The 25,366-nt window shown below is 41.7% G+C and overlaps 1 protein-coding gene across 2 annotated transcripts in view; it reads right to left on the reverse strand.

The window, feature by feature from the left end:
- Window positions 1–5,346: 5,346 nt before the first annotated feature.
- Window positions 5,347–25,366, reverse strand: part of NCEH1 (neutral cholesterol ester hydrolase 1) — a 45,532-nt gene continuing 25,512 nt past the window's right edge. The window contains exons 2-6 of one of the 2 annotated variants that reach the window (XM_081829683.1): window positions 24,009–24,237; window positions 21,913–21,982; window positions 10,956–11,127; window positions 8,542–9,025; window positions 5,347–8,173 (exon numbers count right to left, since the gene is read on the reverse strand). In XM_081829683.1, the coding sequence (XP_081685809.1) occupies window positions 8,124–8,173; window positions 8,542–9,025; window positions 10,956–11,127; window positions 21,913–21,982; window positions 24,009–24,237 (1,005 nt within the window). In that variant the 3' untranslated portion in view covers window positions 5,347–8,123. Of the gene's footprint in view, window positions 9,026–10,955; window positions 11,128–21,912; window positions 21,983–24,008; window positions 24,238–25,366 lie in introns of both variants that reach the window. The other variant, XM_006733596.3, reaches the window with a different exon arrangement.

The raw sequence follows: 25,366 nt of genomic DNA on the forward strand, positions 1-25,366 counted from the left end.
AGGGGGAGCGGCCATGAGGAGGCGCTGTGCATGTCACATTTGGTGCCCTGAACCTAACCAATGGCCTGAAGGACTTTAAGCTTGGAACTAGAGCAGAGTGTCCAGGCATGGAAAGAAGGCAATGGATTTTGCATGATTGAGATATACATATCTGATATATAAGTATATTTTTATACAAATATCTTATAAATATTAAATACATATATTTTACCTACAAAATATTTGGGAAGTAGAATTGATTGGACTTGGTGACTGACAAAGTTGAAGGACTAAGGGGCGCCTGGGTGGCTCAGTCAGTTAAACATCCGCCTTCGGCTCAGGTCATGATCCCAGGGTCCTGGGATCGAGCCCCATGTCGGGCTCCCTGCTCAGCAGGCAGTCTGCTTCTCCCTAGGGTCCCCCCTCCTGCTGCTCGTGCACATGTGCTCTGTCTCTCTCTGTCTTTCTCTCTCTCTTTATAAAGCACTGGGTGTTATATGAAAACAATGGATCGTGGATCACCACATCAAAAACTAATGATGTATGGTGACTAACGTAACATAATAAAATAAAATTTAAAAAAGAATCTTAAAAAAAAATTTGAAGGACTAAGGAGATAAAGGCAACCCGCACAGTCCTAGCTTGGGTGACCAGAGAGAGGGCACTGTGACCAGTGAAAGATAGGCCTAGATAAGGCTGGCCGATGCAGAGGGAGAAGGCAACGCAGGTATTTAGTCTGGGACTTGTGTACCAGGGCTATCAGATGGCCCAGGAGAGGCATTTAGAATGAGGGTGAAAGCCTGAATCTGAATCTTGTGCAGGGGCAGATTTATCATAAAACTTGAGCTTAGGGCTCCTCACATGCATGGGTCCCATTCAGGGAACTAGAGGGACCCCACTCATAAGTGCACAAGATTATTGCCTTTTTTAAATACACAAAAGTTAAAATACCTTTAAACTGCAGTTGGTTAGTGTCAGTGACTCCACTCCAGTTTCTCCATCACAAATTCCCTAGGTGTTAGATGCTTAGAGCGGCTGCAGACATTTTGGGGGATCCAGTCAAGGGGAAAATTGAGCTGGCGGTGCATTTAGCTTGGGTTTAGTGGGATATATTTATGTGATTCTCAGCTTCTTCAGCTATTGCTGACTTATGCAGTAGGGGAGTAACTTCCAGGAATATCCCTGCCCCTCCCTCTGCTGAAGTACGGGGCCAGATGTATTAAAATATGAACTATTGCACCAGCACCAGAAGTTCAAGGGGTAGTGGAGGAAAAACAAGGTTAAAAAAAAAGAATGTACGGGGTCAGAAGTAATCTATGGAAAATTCTCCCCATCATCCGATGTACTATAAATGTAAGCAGAGGATTTTGTTCTTGTCAATGACTTGCTGAAATGAAAATTCTCTCCAGGCAGGAACTGTGGTGCATTAAAGATGACTTTAATTCTTTGTCACTCCTTCCAGTAAGCAGTGGTGTCTGCTTCCCCTCCCCTTGAGTCTGGGCTAATCCTATGATTTGCTTTGACCAATGGGATATGGTAGAACAATGCTGGGCAACTTCCAAACCTGGATCTTAGGAGGTACAAAGCTTCCCACTTTTGCACACTCAGAATGCTCCCATCATGAAATCCGTATGCCATGCTTCTAGAATTCTAATCCAGGAGGAAAGGGCTTGTACAGGAGAACCGAGTCACCCAGCTAATGGCCGGCAACAAATGCCAAGCACGTAGGGAGCCATCATGAGGTTCCAGCTTAGCAGAGAGCACTCTGACTACAGCCCCAGCGGATGGTCCGCGGGGCTAAGCTTAGTCAACCCAGAATCATGCAGTAACAAATGGCTAGTGTTTTAAATTACTCAGCAATAGGGGCACCTGGGTGGCTCAGTTGGTTAAGCGACTGCCTTCGGCTCAGGTCATGATCCTGGAGTCCCGGGATCGAGTCCCGCATCGGGCTCCCTGCTCAGCGGGGAGTCTGCTTCTCCCTCTGACCCTCCCCCCTCTCATGCTCTCTCTCTCTATCTCATTCTCTCTCTCAAATAAATAAATAAAATATTAAAAATAAATAAATAAATAAATAAATTACTCAGCAATAAATAACCAAAAGAGTATTGCAGTGTTTGGATCGGAAGGAAGATAAAATGGAGATAAAGGACCAAAAGAGAGTTTCTTCTGGACAGGACAGATTTGACTATCTTTATAGAGCTAAGACGAAGGAGTGAGTAGTTCAGTGAAGAGTAAAAGGTCCAGGAGAAAGGGGAGGTACTTTAACATGTCCTTGAATGAGACAATAATGAATTGGTCAAGGAGGCAAATTGAGATACTGGCTTGATAGAAGACGGGGAACTTCATTCTATGAGAATGGTAGAAATGAAGTCAGCAGGGGTGATATGAAGTTACTTAGCTTGGTAAACCTTTTATCTTCCAGAAGATAACTTAAAATAAGTTTTTTTTTTTAAAAAAAAGATTTTATTTATTTATTTGACAGAGACACAGCGAGAGAGGGAACACAAGCAGGGGGAGTGGGAGAGGGAGAAGCAGGCTTCCTGTGGAGCAGGGAGGCTGATGCGCGGCTCGATCCCAGGACCCTGGGATCATGACCTGAGCCGAAGGCAGATGCTTAACGACTGAGCCACCCAGGTGCTCCAAAAAACTTAAAATAAGTTTAATCTGTGGCCAGCAAATAAATATTATTTATAGCATGATTTTTTTTAAGTTTTTAAATTTTTTTTTTTAGTAATCTCTACACCCAATGTGGGGCTCAAACTCACAACTCCGAGATCAAGAGTTACATGCTGTTTCCAGCTGAGCCAGCGAGGCGCCCCTATTGCATGAATTTAACTGGAATAAAGAACATAGAATTTGATTCCCTATTAAAAAATAATGAGACCAGAAAGAAGACAATCTCCTAAAAGTGGTAGAATTGCTGTAAGTGGTTTAAACTTTCTCAAGTTCTTAAGTTGACTTCCATGGAACACTTGGTGAAATGTGTTATATGGATCATTCTTTAGGGCAGTTTGCAACAGTTTTACTTAACACAGTAAAAACCTCAGTCAGTATCTGTTAAGAAAAACACAGGAAGGACTTGAGCTATGGAGGGAAGGAAAATAAAAAGACTTCATTTTAACTGATGTGATATAATGTTCGGTGTCCAGGAGCGAACGGTCACGAAAGAATTCTTGGGACACTTTCAGTGCAAAAAACGTGGTTTTAGTAAGGCATGGGGACAGGACCTGTGGGCAAGAAGAGCTGCAATGGGGTTGTGACAGGTGACTGATTATATACTTTTAAGTTGGGAGGGGGTTAAGGATAGTGTATGTCTCTAAGGAATTTGGAAGCAAGGTTTTCAGGACCTTGAGGGGCTAGCTGCTGTTTAAGATAAGGTCATTTGCTACCGTCTAGTAAAACCTTAGTCTTCAGCGCCTTCACATATATATCAGCGTCATATGTTAGGAAGATGATTGCTACATGTATCTTGGGGGAGGAGGGTAGAGATAAAGCAAGTTTGCAAAAGGATTTTTATATGTTAAAGAAGACTCACAGGATCCTGGAGGTCAGGCTAATGTCAAGCTTAGGTTGCCCTTTGCCTCTAGCAATGTATTAATATTGAGGCAGTTGAGTTCCTGCAGGAAGGTCGCCCTGCCTGTCTTTTAAGTACTTGTCAGTGGGCTGCAAAGGAAATTTAATTTTTTTCTACATTTCTTCTGCCTTTGTTCTCCACATCATTAACCATGCTCTCAAAAAATTTTTTTTGCTTTAAAATTTAGTGGTTAAAAACAGGTATGAGATTACTTTGAATTATTTAATTTTTCTTGGGAATGTTTAGTTTTTATGATAAGTAATTTTAGTCTAAAGTAGTTTTTTATATTTGACATAAACTTAATTTACTTCTAAAAGAAACACATGAACAATAATAACCTAATTCTTATAAGCTCAATTTTTCTCAGTGAGGATTTATTTGTTCAAAAATGCTTCTTGAGGGGCACCTGGGTGGCTCAGTCGGTTGAGCATCCAATTCTTGATTTTGGCTCAGGTCGTGATCTCAGAGTTGTGAGACTGAACTCGCAGCAGGCTCTGCACTGGGAATGGAATGGAGTCTGCCTGGGATTCTCTCTCCCTCGCCCTCTGCACACACCCCCCCCTCTTTAAAAAAAACAAAAGCAACACATTTTGATAGTCCACTGTGTGCTCTGTTCTAAGTGCTGAGGAAACAGGAATGAACAAAATAAAGTCCCTGCCTTCATGGAGCTTACATTTAAATACGAGGAAAACAGAAAACAATCAAATACCGAGAATTGCAGATGGAGAAGTGAGATGGCAAACGGGCAGCAATCGACAGCAATCAGAAGGGGCTGAAGAAAGCCTGGTGCCTGGAAGGGTTGGGTCTCGTTGGGGCAGACAGCCTCTCCAGAAGGTGGGGCTCTCAACCTCCTGTCAACAGTGGGCCAGCTGTGAGAAAATCTGGGGGAGGAGCCTCCCACACAAGACACAAGAGATGCCAGCCTCTCTAATGACACAAGATGCTTGTTCTAAAGTGACATGGCTACGCAGCCCATGTATGCCTACCAGAAATCACATTTATGTTGCCAATCTCTGAGATCTGGGGACATTGGTACTGACACCAGCATCTTCTAGATGTTTAAATACAGGATCTATTGGTAAGTAGGAGAGGGTATTAAAAAAAGTGGGGGATAAAAAAATGCCAATCACAAGAGAAACAATACTAATACACACAGAGTACATCTTCAATGCTCCAAAGAACTGCTGGAACTGTTAGTGGGTCTCTCCAACAAAATACAGCCCTACCCCAGAGATTTTGCTGGAGAAGATGAAAGAAACTATAATTGAGTAGAAAAACATAATTTACACACAGGTATGTGACCGTTTAGAACCAATATGAACAATTCACTTTGAATTTTAAAACATTCCTATAACATTGATGTAAACTCAGCGTAATAAACTCAAGTGTGAAATTATTAGATTTGCTTGTAATGTCAGGGTCAATTTGAAACCTTGCCTCCAGTGAAAGTGATACTTCTGTGGCTAAACTACTTCAAATCTAAATTCATTTGCACCGGGGTCATCCCCTTCTAATATGTGTACTAAAAGTCCCCAAATAGTCTCAGGGCCTGCCTCACTTTGGAAAAGATTCTAGCCAGTCCAAAAGGATTCCCCAACATGAGCAGCACATACTGGATCCAGACACAAAATGAATGTCATCAAGGAGGCCACTGACCAACCTCTCAATGATCAAAAGGCAGCTGGGGGACTTCGGTGGGCAGAAGATTTGGGCAGAGCTGTGCCTAGGGATCCGAGATACAGAGAGAGAGATAGGAACCAGAAAAGGAGACGAGAAGAAGTAAAAGAGGCACATTCCCAGATGGAGCCATTTTATTTCTAAACTTGAGTCGAAACAGATACAGACTTTCCTGCCTCCACTGTGGATTTTCACCTTATAAAATAGATTTGCTACCAAAATCCTTCATAAAATCTGCCTTCCTCTTGGCAGTGGGAAATAAGCAAAAAGTCAAAGGTTAAGAGGTCATGCATAAAATATCATAGCCAACAAGATAATTATACAATGGTCTCAAATTCTTCACAAATAAATGATAAAACGTTAAGACTAATTTACACTCCACGATATTCGCAGCACTTAAAGGTTTTTTTCTTCATATATTTATGTTCATATATCACAAACAACAATACTACAAAAAGACTATCAACTTTTCCATAAAATAGGAAAACAAAACAAAGCCATCATACTATAAAATAAATCTGCAGAGCATAAACTTTTTAATATGAGAACAAAAATTAAAAGACAGCGAATTCACCCCAAACTAGGATATCTTCACCATAAAATCTGTAGGCTTCCCAAAGGAGTCCTTAGCACTCAGATTTTTGGTTGGTTTAACCTGTCCTGTACCTACTGGTTTTTGTGTATCCTGATCCCAACTGTTATTATTCCAGGAAGAATTTCAAGAAAGAACTTCAAGCAAGGTCTGAGGTGGGATCCAGTGCAAGTCATTAGACAAATTATTCACACACATAAAAGCTTTAATGAAACTCAAGTGTTTCATTCGAAACAGTGGTTGACCCTTTTTCTTTCACTCCCTTCTCATCCAAGAGAACCCTTTAAAGATCTAGAATCATTTGTTGTCTGTAATTACTATAGCATTTGACTCATAATTCTGGGGGAAAATATGCCATTTAAAGAAACTCTTTGCGTGTATATTTTCCTTGCTTTCTAGAGGTAGATAACCTCAAACTAAGGCCCAGACATTGGTCCCTTCAAACGGTATTAAAAAAACCAATAGTATTAAACGAGGAGAGTAGCTGTCAAAGAGTAAGAACCAAAATCCTGGCTTTTTAGAAAAACAAAATCTTTGATGAGATTTGTGTCTATGTATATGAAAAAATGACCTACAAAAAAAACCCCTAGAAAACAAACAAACAAACAAAAAACCACTGGAGAAGAAGCCAATACAATTTTCCAGTCTGACAAAATGGTTGGAATTTACAGTTGGAAGAGACCTCGTAGATTAAGTAATTCAAATCACTGATTTTAGAGGGAAGGGGAAAAAGGCCCAGAAATGGTCAATGACTTGTCTCCGGCCATTAGCATGTTAATCGGCATGATTATTTTTTAGACATACACAGGCACACATGCATACACACATATTTTGTACATAAAATGCTACTGGCTTGTATAATAAATGAAAAATAAGGGTGCACATTTTCATTGATTTCATTGCGGAAGTGGGAAGTGCCCCCCTTTCAAACAAGCTAAAAGGTTTCACTTTCTCTCCACTCCATCCTGTCCACTGATGGATGGGCCGTATCATGACCTGCTGTCCTGCTCCCTTCTGCAACCCCTGCAAAGGGCAGGGGTGGGGGGCCGGGGGGAGCGTGGTCAGAATGGCAGGAAGGAGGGCAGGGGTACTCAACCCAGAACTGGAGTCCCTTGCAATTCTGAAGATGTTCCCACTGGCAGTGAAGGCTTTACATGAAGTCAAGGTTGGGCTATCGTAAATTTGAGACCAGGTTGGAAGGAGATAAAAAGAGGTGAAGGCACCAGGTGCAGATGTATGTGTCACCCAGGAGAATATGAGTTAGTGTTCCTCTGACCATCGAGGGCAGAAATGAGCAGTGTGTGTCTTACCTAAGTTACTGAACTATAAACTTAGATGACTCTACCAGGTGTAGTCATAGTTTCTAATTATTTTAATTTGTGATTGCTTGTGAACATCAAAATATTTAAGCCTAATGTGCAGTAGTATTAATAGCTACTTTACCTCTTTCCATAAAATTACATGTGGATCTAATTCTAAGGTAGTTGTTTTAAAAAATATTATTTTTAATATTCATTATAGACGTTATTCTGAAAAATCTTAAGTTTGCTGCATATATTAACATTAAATAACTTAAAAAATAAACAATACATTATATATACCAAAATAGCCCCATTTTAAAGCCATGTAAGTGAAAAAATTGAGTTTTTAAGAATAAACTAGACCCTCTGAAGGTATTTTTCATAATTTCAGTATTAAATGTATCTTCTTTTCTGACTATGCCAAATATATTACACACTGCTCTTGGTAATTTACATCAGAAATATTCATTATGGAAATAAATAGGTTGGTTCATTTGTCTATTTTACTTGTTCTGTAATGGAAAATTTATCCTACAGCTAAATGAATTTACTCCCAGAAGATCACCCCCACGGAGATAGCATAACCAAAAAACTTAACAATGTAAAGATATCCAGTCCATGTGACTCTATATTTTCCAATAATAGTGGTAAAAAGTAACTTTCAAGTATCATTCTAATCCAACTGGACTTACAGATAGCTATCACATAAAATTAACGCTCTAAAGGAAGAAAGTCATTTGAGAAACTTGTCCTTGCTAGAACACCTTTGGTGAAATTCCCATAGGAAACAAAACCATCTATCCATAAAGAACAGAGGTCACTTGGTACCCAGCACGGACCTTTACGTGCACACCAGTAACACTGCTCTGAATTTAAAGCAAACCCTAGCAAGTTGAAGAGCCCACATTTTCTTTACTCATTAAGGGTCACTATGTCATCCACAGCTGGAAGAATTTCTTCTAGAAAGAATTTCTTGATGAAGACAGAACCCAAAGCTATTTCAGCTCCTCGTCCTGCTCTCTGCAGCCGTGAGTACTGGTAGTAGTCTGGCTAAAACAAAAAGAACAGAGTCACTAGCCCACTCTGAGAACCAGCTTCAGACATTTTGTATGGACGTTAGTCAACCACATTTCCAAAAATTGAATTAACATAAGGTATGCAAGGAATAGAGATTCCATCACTCAGAAGTCACAAGGGGAAATCAGTCAACGAAAAAGCGCATCTTTTTCCAAAGCAAGTGCAGGAGGTCAAGAGGGGCTCAAGCATTCTAGAAATGTTACTTGTTTACAGGTTTTGATCCAGCCACTTGATGTAACTATCCCTAGTCCGGATTCCCACTGAGAAGTTGGTGGGCCAGCTGGTGAAAATCATGCAGCCATGGAAACCATCCTCAAAGTGATCTAGGGTCACCTGCACACCTGCGCTCTCCAGGCGCTTGGCATACATGATCCCATCGTCTCTTAGGACGTCATGCTCACACGTCAGAATATAGGTCTTTGGGAGATGCCGCAGGACTTCCTGCTCTGCGATGAGTGGGGCTGCCCGGGCATCCAGCAGCTGAGGGATCTCCTGCACAATCCTGGTGTTGCCAGTGGTCTGCATGACAGGCTTGTAGTCCTTTGTGATGGAGGCAGGCAAGAGGGACGTCCAGTTTAGACGGGCCCTGAGGGCAACCGCCTCTTCCACATCAAGTGAAGTGTGGTTGTTAACTATCATTGCCTGGACAAAGTCATAGTTGCCTTGGAAGTAGTCCACCCAGTACTTCACCATAACATAACGGGGCAGGATTGGTGTGTTCACATTTTGCTGATAAGAGGGTGTGTTAAAATCTAAAGCTTGAAGAACCGGGTAAATTAAAGCTTGCACCTTGAGCTTGTTTTTGAGGCTGGCATCTTGAGTAAACTGGAGAAGAGGAAGCAAACACATTATTTCTTTTTGCATGGCTCATTTTACAGAAACCACACCTTATAAAGTAGCTTGATGCCTTACTTTGCATCAAAGGGTAAAAGTATGAAATTTCTACCAGCCATGGGATTAAGTAATGTAGTTTAAAAAATAAAACTTCCCTACCACTGACCACTACCACCACCCCAATCAAGCTGCTGGATATTTACTAAGAAAGATATGATATTTGAGTAGACCCTGCAGATGTATGCAATCTCTTAGGTCTTCAAACCCCCATGCACACTTTACTTGTCTCTATTCTTTGGCACTAGCACACCTTGCGGGGTAAGACGGATGGATAACGTGTGAACCTTATTTAGTTCAGTATTCTCTGCAAGGCCCCAAAAGGCAATGGCTTCCTGGAGAGAAACAAACTAGTCTGACCCTTCCAGAGGAGAGGGGTAGGAAAAGCTAAAGGAACAGACAATGGGACTCCAAAGGGTCTGAGAAGGACCGCGGGATATCTCCTCTGATGAGCAGTTAGTACTCATAAATGGGTGAGAGAGAATTTAAATGGTGCTGGTAACATGCCGTCCATTCTCCTTAATGAGCATGCGCCCAAGAGTTGAGGTTGAAATGGGAACGTGAATGCATCCCCTACCTCAGCAGATCTCAAGTCCCCCAAACCCCCGCAAAATGCGAACATACTGCCTCATTTTAGACACTAGAACTGTGTCTAAAATGATATATATTTTCATGTAACCTCTGAGAGGCAGCTAACTAGGTCACTGTGTTTTATAGGCAACTAAACAATCTTCAATGTCACTTTAGCCACATACAATTTTGTTTCACGTCAGAGTTTAGAACCCCATCCCCAGGGAAGATGTAACTGCTTTGTCAAAGCAAAAGGAAATGATCGGTTAATGGTACTATTGATACGTGCCAGGAATTGTTTATACATCATTTCACTAAGTTCTGGCAACAGCCCTGCAATCAGATGGCATTATCCTCATTTTCCTGTGGCTTAGAGATGTTAAGGTGCTTGCCCAAAGCCCTATAGCTCTCAAAGCAGGGGGACTGGCTTCCATCCCAGTTCTCATCATAAAGCCCATGATGCTCTCGCCCTGCTACCTCAGCACTTTCTTCTTACCACATTTGGACACAGGTACAGCAACCCCGCCAATACCAGAGAACAAAGTTCTTTACATACACGTAGCAAAGAAGAAGAAACCAAGGTGCACCACAGATAAAAAGGTAGATGCTATTTGAGAATACCAAAAGAAATTTGGAGGCGAGAAGACAAGAGCGGGTGTTCTAAACTTATTTAATCCATCACAGGAAGAAAATGTACTTATCTTTGAATTTATGCAGCTGCCCAAAATTCTGGGTGCTCTTAGACCTAGATAGTTTTCAAAGAGTTTAACCAGGTAAGCTCAGACGAACTTGTGGGATAACTTTCGAAGCGGCTGACCCATTTTAATTTTTTTCGTTTGTATTTAAAAAAAAAAAAAAAAAAACTCCGGGAAACGCTTTTTAACTTTTCCATTTACCTCAAAGTTCTAAGGAAGCAATCTTAGCAATTGGAATTTAAGCACAAAGACCCCCATTTTTCAGGTCCAACATGGACAAGAAGCCAGGGATACTTGATTTCCATGCATATCCCTGAGCAGCAAGAGAGCTCTATAAAACAGTAGCCCTTTTTTTCATATTAATCGTAATCAGGGCCTTTCCAAGGACTGAGAGGTGACACTTCTTTCCTTGACCCCTCTTCCTACTTCAAAAAGATCTGAGAGCTCTCCAAGTGCAGGCTTCTGAATAACTTGGCCCCCTACCGACCAGCCCACCTGCTACGCCTTTGCCATACGTGGTGGAGAATATTTGTCCATCTGTCTGCAGGAGGTTAGCCGGCGCCCTCCTACCTCCAGCACCGAAGGGCAGTATCTGTTACCTGCTGGCCCAGAGCAGCGGCCAAATTCCCACCAGCACTGTCACCAGAGATGCCAATTCTGTCTGGGTCAACCGAATACTTGTGTAAGACTTCCGGCTGCAGGAAATACTTCGTGGCACGCATGACGTCGTGAATTTGTGCAGGAAAATAAACTTTTGGAACTAGCCTGTATCTGTGAAGACAAAAGTTGTATTCCTTTAAGGACTTCACCAAGTCTTTATAGGCCATTTAAGGCTTAAGGGGAAACTGGCTCTTTTGACACAGAAATAAGCAAGTGAGGAATTAGAATAAATATAAAGGGGCGCCTGGCTGGCTCAGTCGGTACAGCATAGGACTCTTGATCTCAGGGTTGTGAGTTCGAGCCCCACACTGGGCACAAAGCTTACTTTAAAAAAATAATAATAATAATAATAAAATAAATATCAAAATGAACCATTCATTTTCTTTTTTTTTTTTTAAGATTTTATTTATTTGTCAGAGAGAGAGAGAGAGCGCACAAGCAGGGGGAGTGGCAGGCAGAGGGAGAAGCAGACTCCTATCCGAGCAAGAAGCCCGATGCGGGGCTCCATCCCAGGACCCTGGGATCATGACCTGAGCTGAAGGCAGACGCTTAACTGACTGAGCCACCCAGGCATCCTGAACCATTCATTTTCTTGCAAATCAAATACTTAGTTTAAGAATGTAATGCTTTTGTATTAGCAATAGTCCTCCCCCCCCTTTTTTTTATTATCAGCCACCAAACAAAACAAACACCTAGACCACCACAATGGAAAAACAAAATTTCAAAGTTAAAGGTGGGTGTTGATTATTAAGATATGGGTAGAACCACAACAGATTTTGACATTTTATTTCTGGAAGTCAGTGTTCCAGTTCACAACACCGATGGATTAGAAGGTGACCTGGCAACATTAACCATTTCATTAGTCTCATGTTCAATGGCTCCATATGGTATCCTTCATGATTTACCTGAGAAATATAGTAAAACTGTACTCCGATGAAGAGGTCATGCCAGCCTGACATGAAACCCAGGCAATGAATTCACTCCCTGGGAGGATGGAACTGAAAGGCTAGTTGCCAACCAGCAAAAAGGAAGCCAAGTCTGCCAGATGGCCAGGACAGGCCCTCTGGGACACTTCTGAGGCTTCTCCTATCACCCCACTTTGTAATATCAGAGTCCCTTTGGGACCCTACTCTGTATACTTTGTAGGATTCCTATGCCCTTAAGAGTTCCAAAGAACCTAGTTTTGTCAAACGCCCCACCCATAATATCATTTTACAAATCCGTATTTGCTGGTAGACTGGGCCTGGAGGATCCTCTCAATCTCCTCCTCCTTTCCTCCTTAATTCTCACTCATCCTTTAATCCTTATGCAAGGGTTTGGCCACCTCCAGGTAGAGTTCCTTGATTAAAACTCCACTCACTTTCAGGGCTGAGCTGGGTACCACTCCTTGATAATTCTACGTGCTGGGGTAGATTACTGTTCTTTCTGCCTCATCTTAAAATGATTTCTTTATGTATTTCCTCTAAAAAGTGTGTTCTCTGATATCAAGACTGTGTTTTATTCATCACTGTGTTCCCAGTATCCATCCATGTGCTAGGCACATATCATCCATACAGTAAACCCTTTTTGAGAATTAACACCTTCCTTTTGCAGACAAAAGAAACGAGGCACCTACAAGTTACTTGATTTGTTTTTTTTTTTTTTAAGATTTTATTTATTTATTTGAGACAGAGAGAATGAGAGACAGAGAGTGTGAGAGGGAGGAGGGTCAGAGGGAGAAGCAGACTCCCTGCTGAGCAGGGAGCCCGATGCGGGACTTGATCCCGGGACTCCAGGATCATGACCTGAGCTGAAGGCAGTCGCTTAACCAACTGAGCCACCCAGGCGCCCCAAGTTACTTTATTTGTAAAATAAGTCAAGCACAGATAAAAACAAGGTGGGATAGAAACTAATTACTTAAACTCTAATAATATTAAGAACTCAGGTCTTTTAATTTCTATTTTATAATTAACATACTTATTCTCGGAAACTAATTTCTCCCCCATCTAAAATCCAACTAGTTAATTAAGTATCTTGACATTCAGTACAGATACAATCAAATGGACAAATATTTGTGAAATACTCCAAGAAGTAGTGATCATTGATCTGGTTACTCAAGAATGACTGCATTTTGAAAATTCTAAATGCAATAAAAAAATTCCCTTAGTGGTTGCCTTATAACGGACTAAATGATTTTTCTAACTTCTTTTTTATTTTTCCATCGGTGGATCAATTAATCATCCAAAATGTGTTTTTCTCCCGTTGAATTTCATCATGTCCTACAGCGCCTGCTATACTGTTGGTTAATGAGTGAAAGGAGTAGGATTACACCACTTTTTCCACTAGATGGCGCCATCTCATAGGATTCCATTTACCCCCAGTTGTAGGACAAGATCTCAATTTTCAACTTCAGTTTCACCAAGCTGAATTTTTTTTTTTTTTTAAGAGAGAGGGAGAGAGAGGAGGGAGGGGCAGAGGGAGAGAGAGAGAGACAGAATCTTAAGCATGCTCCACGCCTAGAGTGGAGCCCTACATGAGGCTCCTCAATCTCACAACGCGGACATCACAACATGAGCGGAAATCAGGAGTCAGTAGCTCAACTAACTGAGCCATCTAGGCGCCCCTTACCAAGCTGATTTTTTTTTATTAAGATTTTATTTATTTATTTGAGAGAGACAGAGATAGGGACAGAGACAGTGAGAGAGAAAGCAGGAGATCAGGGGAGAGATAAGATCCCCTGTAGGGAACCTGACCCAGGACCCTGGGATCATGACCTGAGCTGAAGGCAGCTGCTTAACCCACTGAGCCACCCAGGCACCCCCAAGCTGAACTCTTAATTCTTTCAATGAAATAAAAACCAATGCACTTCATGACTCAATGAAGTCATGTGACAATAAAGTCACATGTGTGACAATAAAGTCAATGTGACATGTGACAATAAAGGCTATTTTGTCTTAGCAAGATTCCATATATCATGATAAACTGTTTTCCAGGTAGCCCAGGATGTCAGAACATATTCTACCAGTATACACACATGAATTGAATCTTCGGATGTTGTTTCCCTAAAGGTCTTCGTGACTTTGAATCAAGGGAAACTGGTAATCTAAAAAAAGCCTTGCTACTGCCTCAGTCTTATCAGTCGATTAATAATTGGCTCAGATAACAAAGTAAGCAACGAACAGGTCATAATAGAGTCTTCCTGGTACCCTTAAAGATCTGCCTCCTAATCCGTCCTATCTTTGTTTAAGCTGGAAACTTTCTCTAGTTTTATTCAATAAGAAGGGACACTATTTTCATAGATTGGAAAATAGAGTGAAACTATATACTTCTGAGGTCACCTAGTGTAAGATAAGCCTTCAAAGTAACTTGAAATTGACCTGAGAAGTACAGCAAAAGTTCTGTAATATTTTTGGAGACACAGAAAACTCAGAGTCAGGAGAAAATTTATGAGTGCTAGAGCCAAAGATAAATAAATTTTACATATATAGGTAAATATATATATTTATATATATTTATTTATAGACATATAAATATATATATTTACTTATATATATAAACAAATATATTTATCTGATGCTTTTGTTTAAAGATACGTTCCTGCAAAGTATGAAAAGAGGATTCTGACTTTTTTAAATTTCAAAATTATAGATCTTGAGTTGAAGCACCTGCTGAATTTGTGGCAAATATGGTCTTAATTTGCCCAGCTCACTGCAGGGATAGATAACTCTGCAGAGCTGGCTTCTGCCTATCTGTTATTGCACACACCTCCTTCTAGCAAAATTTGGTTGTGAACCCAGGAATGAAGCTTAATCAATTTAATTAATGCGTACACTCTATAAATATTATCTTATTCCTGCTAGGTGAGGCACCCCCCCCACCCCCTGCCAAGTACTCTGTAGATGTGTTTCACCCAAATCGCAGGGCAAACTTGTGGGTGTAAGAATGAGAACGTGAGGCTCAAGGAGGGGTAACTTGTTTACAACAGCTCGTATGGGGCAAAGCTGTGTGGTGAATTCACCACTGACTTCAAAACCCACGTGTCACCCCCGCCTTAGAAAATATTCTCCTTGGGGCGCCTGAGTGGCTCAGTGTCGGCCTTCGGTGTCAGGTCATGATCCCAGGGTCCTGGGATCGAGCCCGCATCGGGCTCCCTGCTCCAGGGGAAGCCTGCTTCTCCCTCTCCCTCTCCCCCTGCTTGTGTTCCCTCTCTCACTGTGTCTCTCTCTGTCAAATAAATAAATAAAATCTTTAAAAAAAGAAAGAAAGAAAGAAAGAAAATATTCTCCTTCTTCAGAAACCTACAGCCTTATAAATGTGTATGAGTACATGTGTTTTCTCATTACCTCACCAGAGCAGTAAATTCTCAGAACTACAGATTTCTGACATCCCAGAATGTGTCTCATGATTTCAGTGGTTTTGCGATATTCTCAAACAAACCACCTCCCACAGTGCCTGGCACATGGTATATCTTTAATAATATACTTTTCTTCCTTCCACACAAAATTTTAAAGATTTATTTTGTAGCTTTTACATATAAAATATGTCATATAGCACTTTCTGTGGTGAGACAAGTAATAAGCCATATGGCTTTAAAAACATAAAAAAAGAAATTGTTCCTAACCCACCCACTCCCCGGACACATCTCCAAGAACTCCACTTCTTGTATTCTAATGCATAGCTCAGAGTTTCTCAACTCTGTGTGCACCTTACGATAATCTTGGGAGCTTTACAAAAACACTGAGGTTTAAGCCTCTCTACAAAACATTCCAACGTATTTGATCTGGTGTGGAGTCTTGCATATCTGTATTTGAAGGGAAATTCCCCCCAATAATTCTGATGCACAGCCAAGGTTCAGAAATATCACTGAGTCCAGCCATACTGTCACTGTTGTCTGAGCAGTTTTCCTGTTCCCATTCCCAGTGCTTTGTTGTCTCCATCCTCTGCCCTTCCCCAGCAAGTCTTCATCCAATGTGCCTGTCCTGTAAGTCTCATCTCAAATGCCGCTTCGCTGTGAAACCTTCTGGAGAGCCCAGCCAAAAGTCACTCTCCTTCCTTGGAGCCCTCAAAGTCTCTCTGACAATAGGTCACATCAAGGACACCTCTGTTTCCTCTAGTAGTAGATGGAAAGTCATAATTGCATACTAAAGACTTTGATGTCGGCCCCTGCGATAGTTTGACCATAGTCATTCAGCAAGGGAGAGCTGAGATTAGGGAAGGCTTGACCCATTGGGTAAGAATGACATTCAAAAGAACTGACAGAGGTCAGGATGCTTTGCCAAAATCCTAGGAGTGATTGAGCCTAGAACTGGGATCCACTGGGATCTGTTTAAACAATGTGATTCTCTGATGCACAGTTCACAATTGAAGACTTATCTAAGTACACCGTGGGGATCTCCCCAAGCTCTAAATGTGGATCTAAACTACCTCCTCCCATTCAGATGCAAATTTTGCTTATAACCTCAAAGGTAGATAAAGAGCCAGAGCACTCCCAGGTGGCTACAAAAGCCCAAGTAGGCTTGGTGCCTCCTCCTCCTGGCCTCCTCTCCTTGTGTGACTTCGGGAGCTAAACATTTTCTCTAGTCCAGGTGTGGCTGGAACTGGACTACACACCTGTGGGGTGCCTTGTAGTCATGGTGCGCTGCAGCTACAACTCAGACTTGTTGTAAAAGCTCCCATTACCCCCCTAACCCCCCACACCCGCCGCTCCCCTGAAATTCTCGAAGACCTAAAACCACAAGAGAGAAACCAGTGGATTTTTCATGTTACTAGAAAACAGAGCCGGAAGACATTAGATGAATATGTCTAAAGAGGAGAGATTCATTAGTCAATGACAGGGAAGAAAATAAAACAAGCTACGTCTTAAAAGAAGCACAACATTAGCTTTCTCTAGTTTTAAATTATTTGTGATGCTGGCCTTTAGATTTGCTGAAGTTGGCCTAGGCTGAGTGAAAGGAAAGTTTTTAGCAAATCTTTCCTTTCTTGGAGGAGAACGCTTAGGAATTTGGTCTGCCCACCTTCCAGGGCTGCCCAGGTAGGAGTGACGCATGAAGATTTCTAGGCTCGGGACTCAGAAGAAAGCAGGAAAAGGCACAGAGAGAAAGTCACAGCTAGGTCACCATTCACTCTGCTTTACTGAGTACCTTATTCGTACAACTATTTACTGCGATTAGTGTTGTATTGGGCCTCCTAAAACCACTGTGATTTTGTCAGCTTGCACTCATCTAATTTTACGGATTAAAAACAACAGAAGCATAAAAATCCCATTGCTTATAACTCTGTTAGCAGCAAACTTAGATAGGTGCTCCAGCTTCTTTTCTGTGTACTTTAGCAACATTCTTTATAGCTCTGTAAAGTTTTAAGGGCTCTGTGCACAAGGCCACCTGACATTTGGTGGAATGGGACTAGGTCTCCATCTACATAGAGAGTTTGAGTGTAGTAAAGATTTAATTAAAAGCAAAACACAACTTAAAACAGTTTCCCATACCCAAAAAGCCACCTAAATGCCTTGTAGAATTTAATTATAGAATTAAGTAGATTTATTAAATAGAATTTAATAATATCCAACATGCCTACTTTGCTATTATCCTGCATTCTATCTTAAAAAAAAAAAAAGAAATTAAATCTTTCTTTTCTCTTATGTCTTATGGTTCTAGTACTGTGTCTTATTATATAAGCTACAGGTAAAAAGGTGCAATGTTTAGCTAACCTGCACTAAAATTTATGAAAATAGGTTTATGAATATAAAAATAGGACCTTCTTAGATTATATAAATGAGGATACATCCATGTATCTTGGGTAGTATAAGATGAACTTTTGCATTTATTTAACAAATACTTGTGCAATTAATATGTAAAAGCAGCATGGTATTATAGAAGCAACTGAGCAGAGGCATGGCCTAGTTTTATAACTTGAGACCTTTATCTACCTTAGTTGCTGGGTCCCCAGAATTGTGCGTGAGCCAACACCAGCAACACGAATGGAGATGTGCCAGCTCCCAGTACTGGCTTCGTGGGAGCGATTCCATTACTGGGGCTGACCCCAGCCCTTGCCTACCAGCTTCCTCAGGTTATAACCCTCCCCAGGGCCACACCACACAGGAACTAAGCCATGCCACCACCATCTAACTCCTGTGGGCCTCACGGATAAGGAGAAGTTGCCCCCAGACAGCTCCCTGCTAGAAGGTAGAATTCCAGGAGAACCAAGGGTCTATCATCCTCCTAAGGCTCTCAAGATCATCTGCTTTTCTTTCTTATTTTCCTTAGTCATCACCAGAAACCTCTCCATCTGTCTTCTCTCTTGTTTTGTTCCCTTAGGGCTCTCTGCTTCCTTCCCTTCCTCCAAGCCCTCTCATTACACCACTTTGGACTCTCATGACCAGCTCATTTTGTCGAACTAGATTCTGCTCATTTTTAGGAGCTCAATGCAAACATTGCTTTCTTTAAGGGATGAATTTTCTGACCCTTCAAACTAGGTAAGATCTTACCTATTTGATGCCTCCTTACTACTTAGCCTTCTACTTCACATCACTTATCACAATGTAACATTACTTGTTCACTGTTTATTTTCTCACCTAGACTGTAAACTCCATGAGGGCAGGAATTATGTCTGTCTTACACTGTGATGTTAGCAGAGTGTAACATAGTAACTGGCACATAACAGAAGTTCAATAAATATTTCTGGAATAAAAGAAAGGGGAATGAGATGAAATAATGTTCCCAAGGTAGACCTCTGAATATACGTTCCAAGAGAACCATGATCACGTGATGTTGGCTATGCATGGTTATGTGGCTCTTTGTGGGCTGGCTAGCCTAGATTCTAACCACTTTCACTCTTGATTTCTGCAAAGAGAGCTGTGAGCTCCAAACAGGTGCTGATAAATAAATTTGTAAGTTGGACCATTCCGTTCTATGGACTACAGCACTAATCCTCCAGACTTGTCTAGTGCTTTAGAGTATCTAAAGCCCTTTTACCTCAGTTGTCCAAACCAATTCTCATGACAGTTCTCTGCAGTCATTAACCTAACTCAAAGTATGTTTACTTAGCATATATGTTCTAAGTCTTCAGCTCAGTGATGGGAACCAGAGGAAGGAAGACAGGATTTCTCTTCCCAGTAGCTCACATTCTAGACACACAGGAAGGATTCCTCAGCCCAGTTTGCACATGACATTAAATGATTTGCCTGAAGTCAGATGGTCATGGGTAATGGTCCTTGCCTACTGCTGTGGTGCCTCCCAGTGATAAACTTGTGGATACCGTACCACCGACATGGGGCAGAATGGAAAGTTAAGATGAAAGCAGTCCCTTCCATATTTAAAAGAGATCTTCTTAAAACATCTTAAAATATCCCATCCATCCTTATATGTTGTGTAATAAGCCTAGACTTTAAGAGAACACCTATTTTCCTGGAGACAGATGCTCACAGGTGGGGACGGGCATCGAGGAAGAATTTAGACATGTTGCCCATTGTTTCCATGGGATGGTAAGATCCTGTGTGGAGAATCCTCATGGTGCCAAGTAAAGCAGGTGCAGTCTCCCTCCCCGTCCTCAGGCCTCTGAGGAGTCAGAGCTACACAGGAAACTGCTGGAAGGCTGGTTCTGCAGCTCTGAGCTATAGGGCCTTGCTCCATAAGGGAGCCCAGCTACTTCAGCAGACTCTGCTTTCCCCCGGCCAGCTGCCCTGGCTAGATGCAAGCCTTCACTAGAAGGCTCCTGCATTTCAAAACTGCACCACGGGCCCTTTGGTGATCTGGGGGGCCTGTGGAGAGGTCAGAGCTAGCCAGGAGCTGTCCAGAGCTCTCTAGGAGGCAAATCTGCTCAAGAGGCAGGCGCCGCACTGCTCTGTGTGACTCTAAGTCTCATGTTCAAGGGTCATCGCTGCCCAAATGACTTGGGAAACCAGCCCTTCTGAGAGACTGCAGATGAAAGGATTCTCTTAGGTCTCAGATCTGAGGCAGGCACACAGAGGGGATGAGGCATGAACAGAAGAACAGCGGGCAGAGAGAGGCAGAGGGAAGAGGAGCTCTGGATAAGCTCGGAGTGTGGAAGGTGGTCAGTGTGATCATAGCCCTATCCCTTGGCATTATCAGCGTCCTTCAATACTGGCTGGACACTGGGTCAAAGAGTATAGGAGCCTCAGGATGTGGGCTTAAGCCTCACTCTATTTATATAACTGGCTAGCTCTGTGACCTCATTTCCTCATCTAAGAGAAAAATATAAAAATATTTATCTTGAATGATTTATATGAGAATTAAGAAAGACTCCTATTCAGGGCGCCTGGATGGTTCAGTTGTTAAGCGTCTGCCTTGGGCTCAGGTCATGATCCCGGGGTCTTGGGATCGAGCCCTGCATCGGGCTCCCTGCTCAGTGGGAAGTCTGCTTCTCCCTCTCCCACTCCCCCTGCTTGTGTTCCCTCTCTCACTGTCTCTCTCTCTATCAAATAAATAAATAAATAAAATATTTAAAAACACAATAGGGGCTCCTGGGTGGCTCAGTCGTTAAGCGTCTGCCTTCGGCTCAGGTCGTGATCCCAGGGTCCTGGGATCGAGCCCCGCATCGGGCTCCCTGCTCGGCGGGAAGCCTGCTTCTCCCTCTCCCACTCCCCCTGCTTGTGTTCCCTCTCTAGCTGTCTCTCTCTCCGTCAAAGAAATAAATAAAATCTTAAACAACAACAACAACAACAACAAAAACAAAAAGAAAGACTCCTATTCATTCGTTCCATAAACATTGGTTGAATGCTCACTATCTGCCAGGGATGTTTCCAGGCGCCAGTGATTAACAATGAACAAAACAGGCCAAAATCCCCAAATTTTCTGTCTCCGCAGAACTTACTTCATCTATTTCAACCCAGTACAATAAATACCTAATAAGTCAAACAGATGATCTCTCAGAGGTTGATGACAGTTTTGGAGAAAAATGAAACAGAGGAAAAGTGGGTTGCAATTTTAAATAGCAGGATCAAGGAAGGTCTTGCTGGAAGGATGATATTTGAACAACGATCTGAAGGAGGAGAGACAATGTATGTAATAGCACCCATAAAACACCTGCTACAGAAGAGGCAGCAGGGTTTTGTATTATTGCCATCACCACAATTGTTATAATTCTTACTCATATTCTTCTTAATACGATGAGTAATGATGACGACAATAACTGCATTGACCGAGATTTGTTGAACACATTCTATTTACAAGGTCTGAGTTACAGAATGGAACTCCAGGGCATGGCTTTTCCAACTCTGGATTGGTTTTTAAATTTTAAAAGGCAGTAAGCAAAATCATTTGCTGTAGATAACCGATTGCGTATTTTTCTTAGTTTCAGTTAATTCCTTTTCCAGAAGTTTGCAAAACTAAAATAAAAAGAGAATTCAAGGTGCTATAAAGCTAGTTCAAGAAATTGTTGATTGTATCAGAAATCATTTTGTGTGACCTTGGGCAAACCCCTTCATCTTTTGTGTATTTTGCACTGTATTTTCCTGCTTGTAAAATAAAGTAAGTAGATGGCTATCTAAGATCCCTTCCTAAAAACTATTTTTTCTATGACTAGTATTTTTCTTTTTTTTTTTTAAGATTTTATTTATTTATTTGAGAGAGAGAGTGAGAGCGCATGAGCAGGGGGAGGGGCAGAGCGAGAAGCAGACTCCCCACTGAGCAGGGAGCCTGACCCAGGACTCGATCCCAGCACTCTGGGATCATGACCTGAGCTGAAGGCAGACACTTAACCAACTCAGCCACCCAGGTGTCCCGTATTTTTCTTTTCAAGAAAGAGTATGCACAGGGAGGCGGCGGGGGTGGGGGGTGGGTGCGGGGGTAGGCAGAGGGAGAGAGAGAGAGATCTTAAGCAGGCTCCATGCCCAGCGCACTTAACCCACTAAGTGACTCAAAGCCACTCAGGTGCCCTCTTTTACTAGTATTAATTACTTACTCAATGGAGACAATGACAGCATTCAGTTCTTCAGCCATTGCTGTACACAGTTCATCATAATACCGGATTTCTAAAAGAGACAAAGGAACAATCAGTATTAAACAAGTTACTTAATACTGTCAATTCTTAAATTCTGCTCATTGTGGATTACTTTGAGACTTGGACTTAAGATATTAATAATAAAACTAATAAAAAGCAAATGTGAACATATGTCTTATTTATAGGGTTACATATACAGATGTAAAAATTAAATCTGGTTTCTGATAAAATGTAATTAGTATAAAATAACAGGAAATTCACATTAGATTACCCTTGAATGTGTTTTTAACTAACTGGACATGTATTTCATAGTAGACTATATGAAATGCACCAAATTAATTCTGATTTTGTAGCTCTTCAAACGTACGCCTTTCCAAAAATCACAGCAAATAAACAGTTTCCTCCTTGGAGGAAATTTTTGTTTTAATACCTTCATTTGCTGCAATTCAATTGCACTCTTCCAATTTAAAGAACAGCAAATTCTGTTAAAGCCAACACATAAAAACTAGAATTTTAGGAAATCTTAGCATTTCTTAGAAGGAGGATCCAAAGGTTTGCAGTGACAGAAACAATTTTAATAACTACATAACCATCTGCATAGCGTCTCCAGCCTGAGCTCTTCCTCTGGCAGGAGTGATCAAAATCATGTGGACAAGGCCAGCTGGATTTGTAATCCATGCCATTCCTGGTACTTACACTTCCTGGCCTCCAGAGGAATGTCTCACTTGGCAAGTGTCCAATACTATAGATGCAATCCTTTCTGTTACTCACTTCTGTATCCTCACCCCCTAGCACATATTGGGATAGCCACAGGTATAGGTTTGTACATAACTGTTCGAATACTGAAGTCCCGAACCCCAGGAAACCCCGCAGTCCTGGCCAAACCTATGTACTCCATAAACATCTGTTGAAAACATGAACAAATCCAGGAATAAAAGAATAAATAATGAATATGAAATGTGATTACTAGAAAAAGTTATACTTTTTTGGCCTTTGTCACATTTAAAAAAATGCTATTTAAAAACACAAACAAGGGGTGCCCGGGTGGCTCAGTTGAGCTTCGGACTCTTGATTTCAGCTTAGGTCTTGATCTCAGGGTCGTGAGTTCAAGCCCTGTATCAGGCTCCACGTTGGGTGTGGAGCCTATATTAAAACAAACAAAACCCACAAACAAACTAGAACAAGTTGTCATTACCTTTAAACCTAGGGGATGCCAGGGCACCTGGCTGGCTCAGTTGGAAGAGCATGTGACTCGATCTCGGGGACATGAGTTCGAGCTCCCGTGGAGCGGACAGTTTACTTAAATAAATAAAACTTAAAAAAAAAAAAAAAAAGAGCCATAGGGGATGCCAGTAGCTTTGGGCTGAACACGAGAAAGTAGCTCCATGATAATTACAGGCAGAGATAAGGCCCTTACTTCCTCCTTGGTATGCTTTCTGCTAGGCTGTTGCACTTGGCTGCCTGCCTTTCATAACTCATGAAAGTTACCAAGCACCAAAGAGAATATTCTTGAATTTTGCAACATTGTTTCCTTTTAATGGTGGTATACCTTTTATATTTTCATCTTTGGTTTCATAAGCAGATGAAATGTGGATGAGTTATCATGTATGTTCATAAATACTGGTCCTACTTCATAGAAAAATGTTTTCAAAACACAAGTCGGCAAAAGATAATTTCCTCATATTCTGGCCCAGTGAAACTTTGGCTTGTTTTGGTGCTGAAAGCTATCGTCAGCACTTCACATAAGTTAGCCTAGGATATAGGTCACAGGAAATATTTTCAAAAGAGTCTGCCTGCATTAACAAGCAATAAACAGGTAGGCAAAACCTTTATGTAGGGTAATCATATAATTAATCATCCAAGACAGGACCCTTTCGAGTGTGAAAAGGGGACACTATTAATAATTCTGCTGGGGTAATAGGAGTAACTGAGACTGTTCAAGGGAACCAAGTCAAATGGTCCTCCTCTCCTCACCCAATAAGGAAGTCAAACTCAATCACACATCTTGCTCAGGGCAAACCACAGCCCCAAAAGACCCGAAGGTGACTAGGACGTACTTGCACTGGCCAAAGCCCAGCCGCCTCCGTGGATGTAAACAACGCTGCGTCTCAAAGGCTCTTCTGGCTTTGGGGAGCCCTCAAACACTCTGACTTCCACACCGTCAAAGTCAGTGTCGGTCACCTTCACCTGGGCCGATGACCACGCGCTTTTCTTGCCAAAAATAACGATGATAAAATTCAGTGCGAGCAGATGATGGCTCAGGCCCAGGTTGTGTATCAGGTTGCTCTGCAGGGCAAGGGAGGGAGCACAGAGGGAGAACACGAGTCAACTTTTTCTCACCAACTCCTGGTGTTTGAATTATTACAAGCAATTGCCAATACTCTTCAGGACTCACTGGCCACTTTTAATCCAATAACAAATTATATTTACTTTTTGCCTTTAGCATTTGCAAAGTATTTTCATACATGAGATCGTATTTTTTGGATCAGCTCTGAGAGGGGCATTGGACAGGTATCATCAGTCCCATTTTATCAAGAAGGCTTAGAAATTAAGCAAACATAAACATTTAGCTGGATAAGTGGTAATTCTGGAACTTGTGAATTTTAGGATTTAGTCCTTTATTCTCCCCTCAATCAGCACATCACAGTGCCAATAAGATACTAAGACTAGAGGAAGAATACTTTATTTAAATGCAAATAAAAGATATGGAAGTTTCATATTTACTGTAATTATTTTTAAAGTGTTTTACAGCTTATCTACTTAAGCGTGGCTGTTATTTTGAGAGTGAAGCAAGAAATGAGTGTGTGAGAGGCCAGGAGCAGAGGTAACTCTGGTCCTAGCACTGAGAAGCAGAACACCTCAGACATTACCAGGAGCTTTTCAGAAATGTGCAAGGAATAAACAGTCTGCCATCCTGTCCCCTTGGAACCTGAGGGCATTGAGCTCCACATTAAGTCTTTGCAGGAAGTTATCTGGTTGGAGAAGGAGCAAAGAGAGAAGAAACCCAAGTCATCCACCCAGCAAAGATCCTATAGAGTGTATTCCCCTCTTTCCACATCTTATACAAGGTCTTCCTGTTGAGTACACTTATACAACTGACCTCCCTGTAAGACTTAATGGACATGCTTCAAAGCCAGAGAACTGGAAGCCATCAGGCAGCCAGTGGCTAGTCCAACGGAGAGGCTCACAAGTGTCAAAGAGTGACTGGAAACTTTCCTGGCACAGGTGCATGAATTTAGATACTGTATCTCCTAGTGGCTCTCAAACCTAGGGTAGAGGGACAGCTAGAGAGTAGCAGTGCCCTTCTGAAAAATACGAAACAGAACACTGATGATTACTGAAATATTTAATGCCATCATAAGGTCAAGGAAACAATGTTACTAGTAGCAGAAATCAGGACTATAAAAAGTCTGTG

This window comes from Leptonychotes weddellii, chromosome 1 (assembly GCF_054177405.1).
Source record: "Leptonychotes weddellii isolate Sample4059 chromosome 1, ASM5417740v2, whole genome shotgun sequence".
Taxonomy (NCBI): domain Eukaryota; kingdom Metazoa; phylum Chordata; class Mammalia; order Carnivora; family Phocidae; genus Leptonychotes; species Leptonychotes weddellii.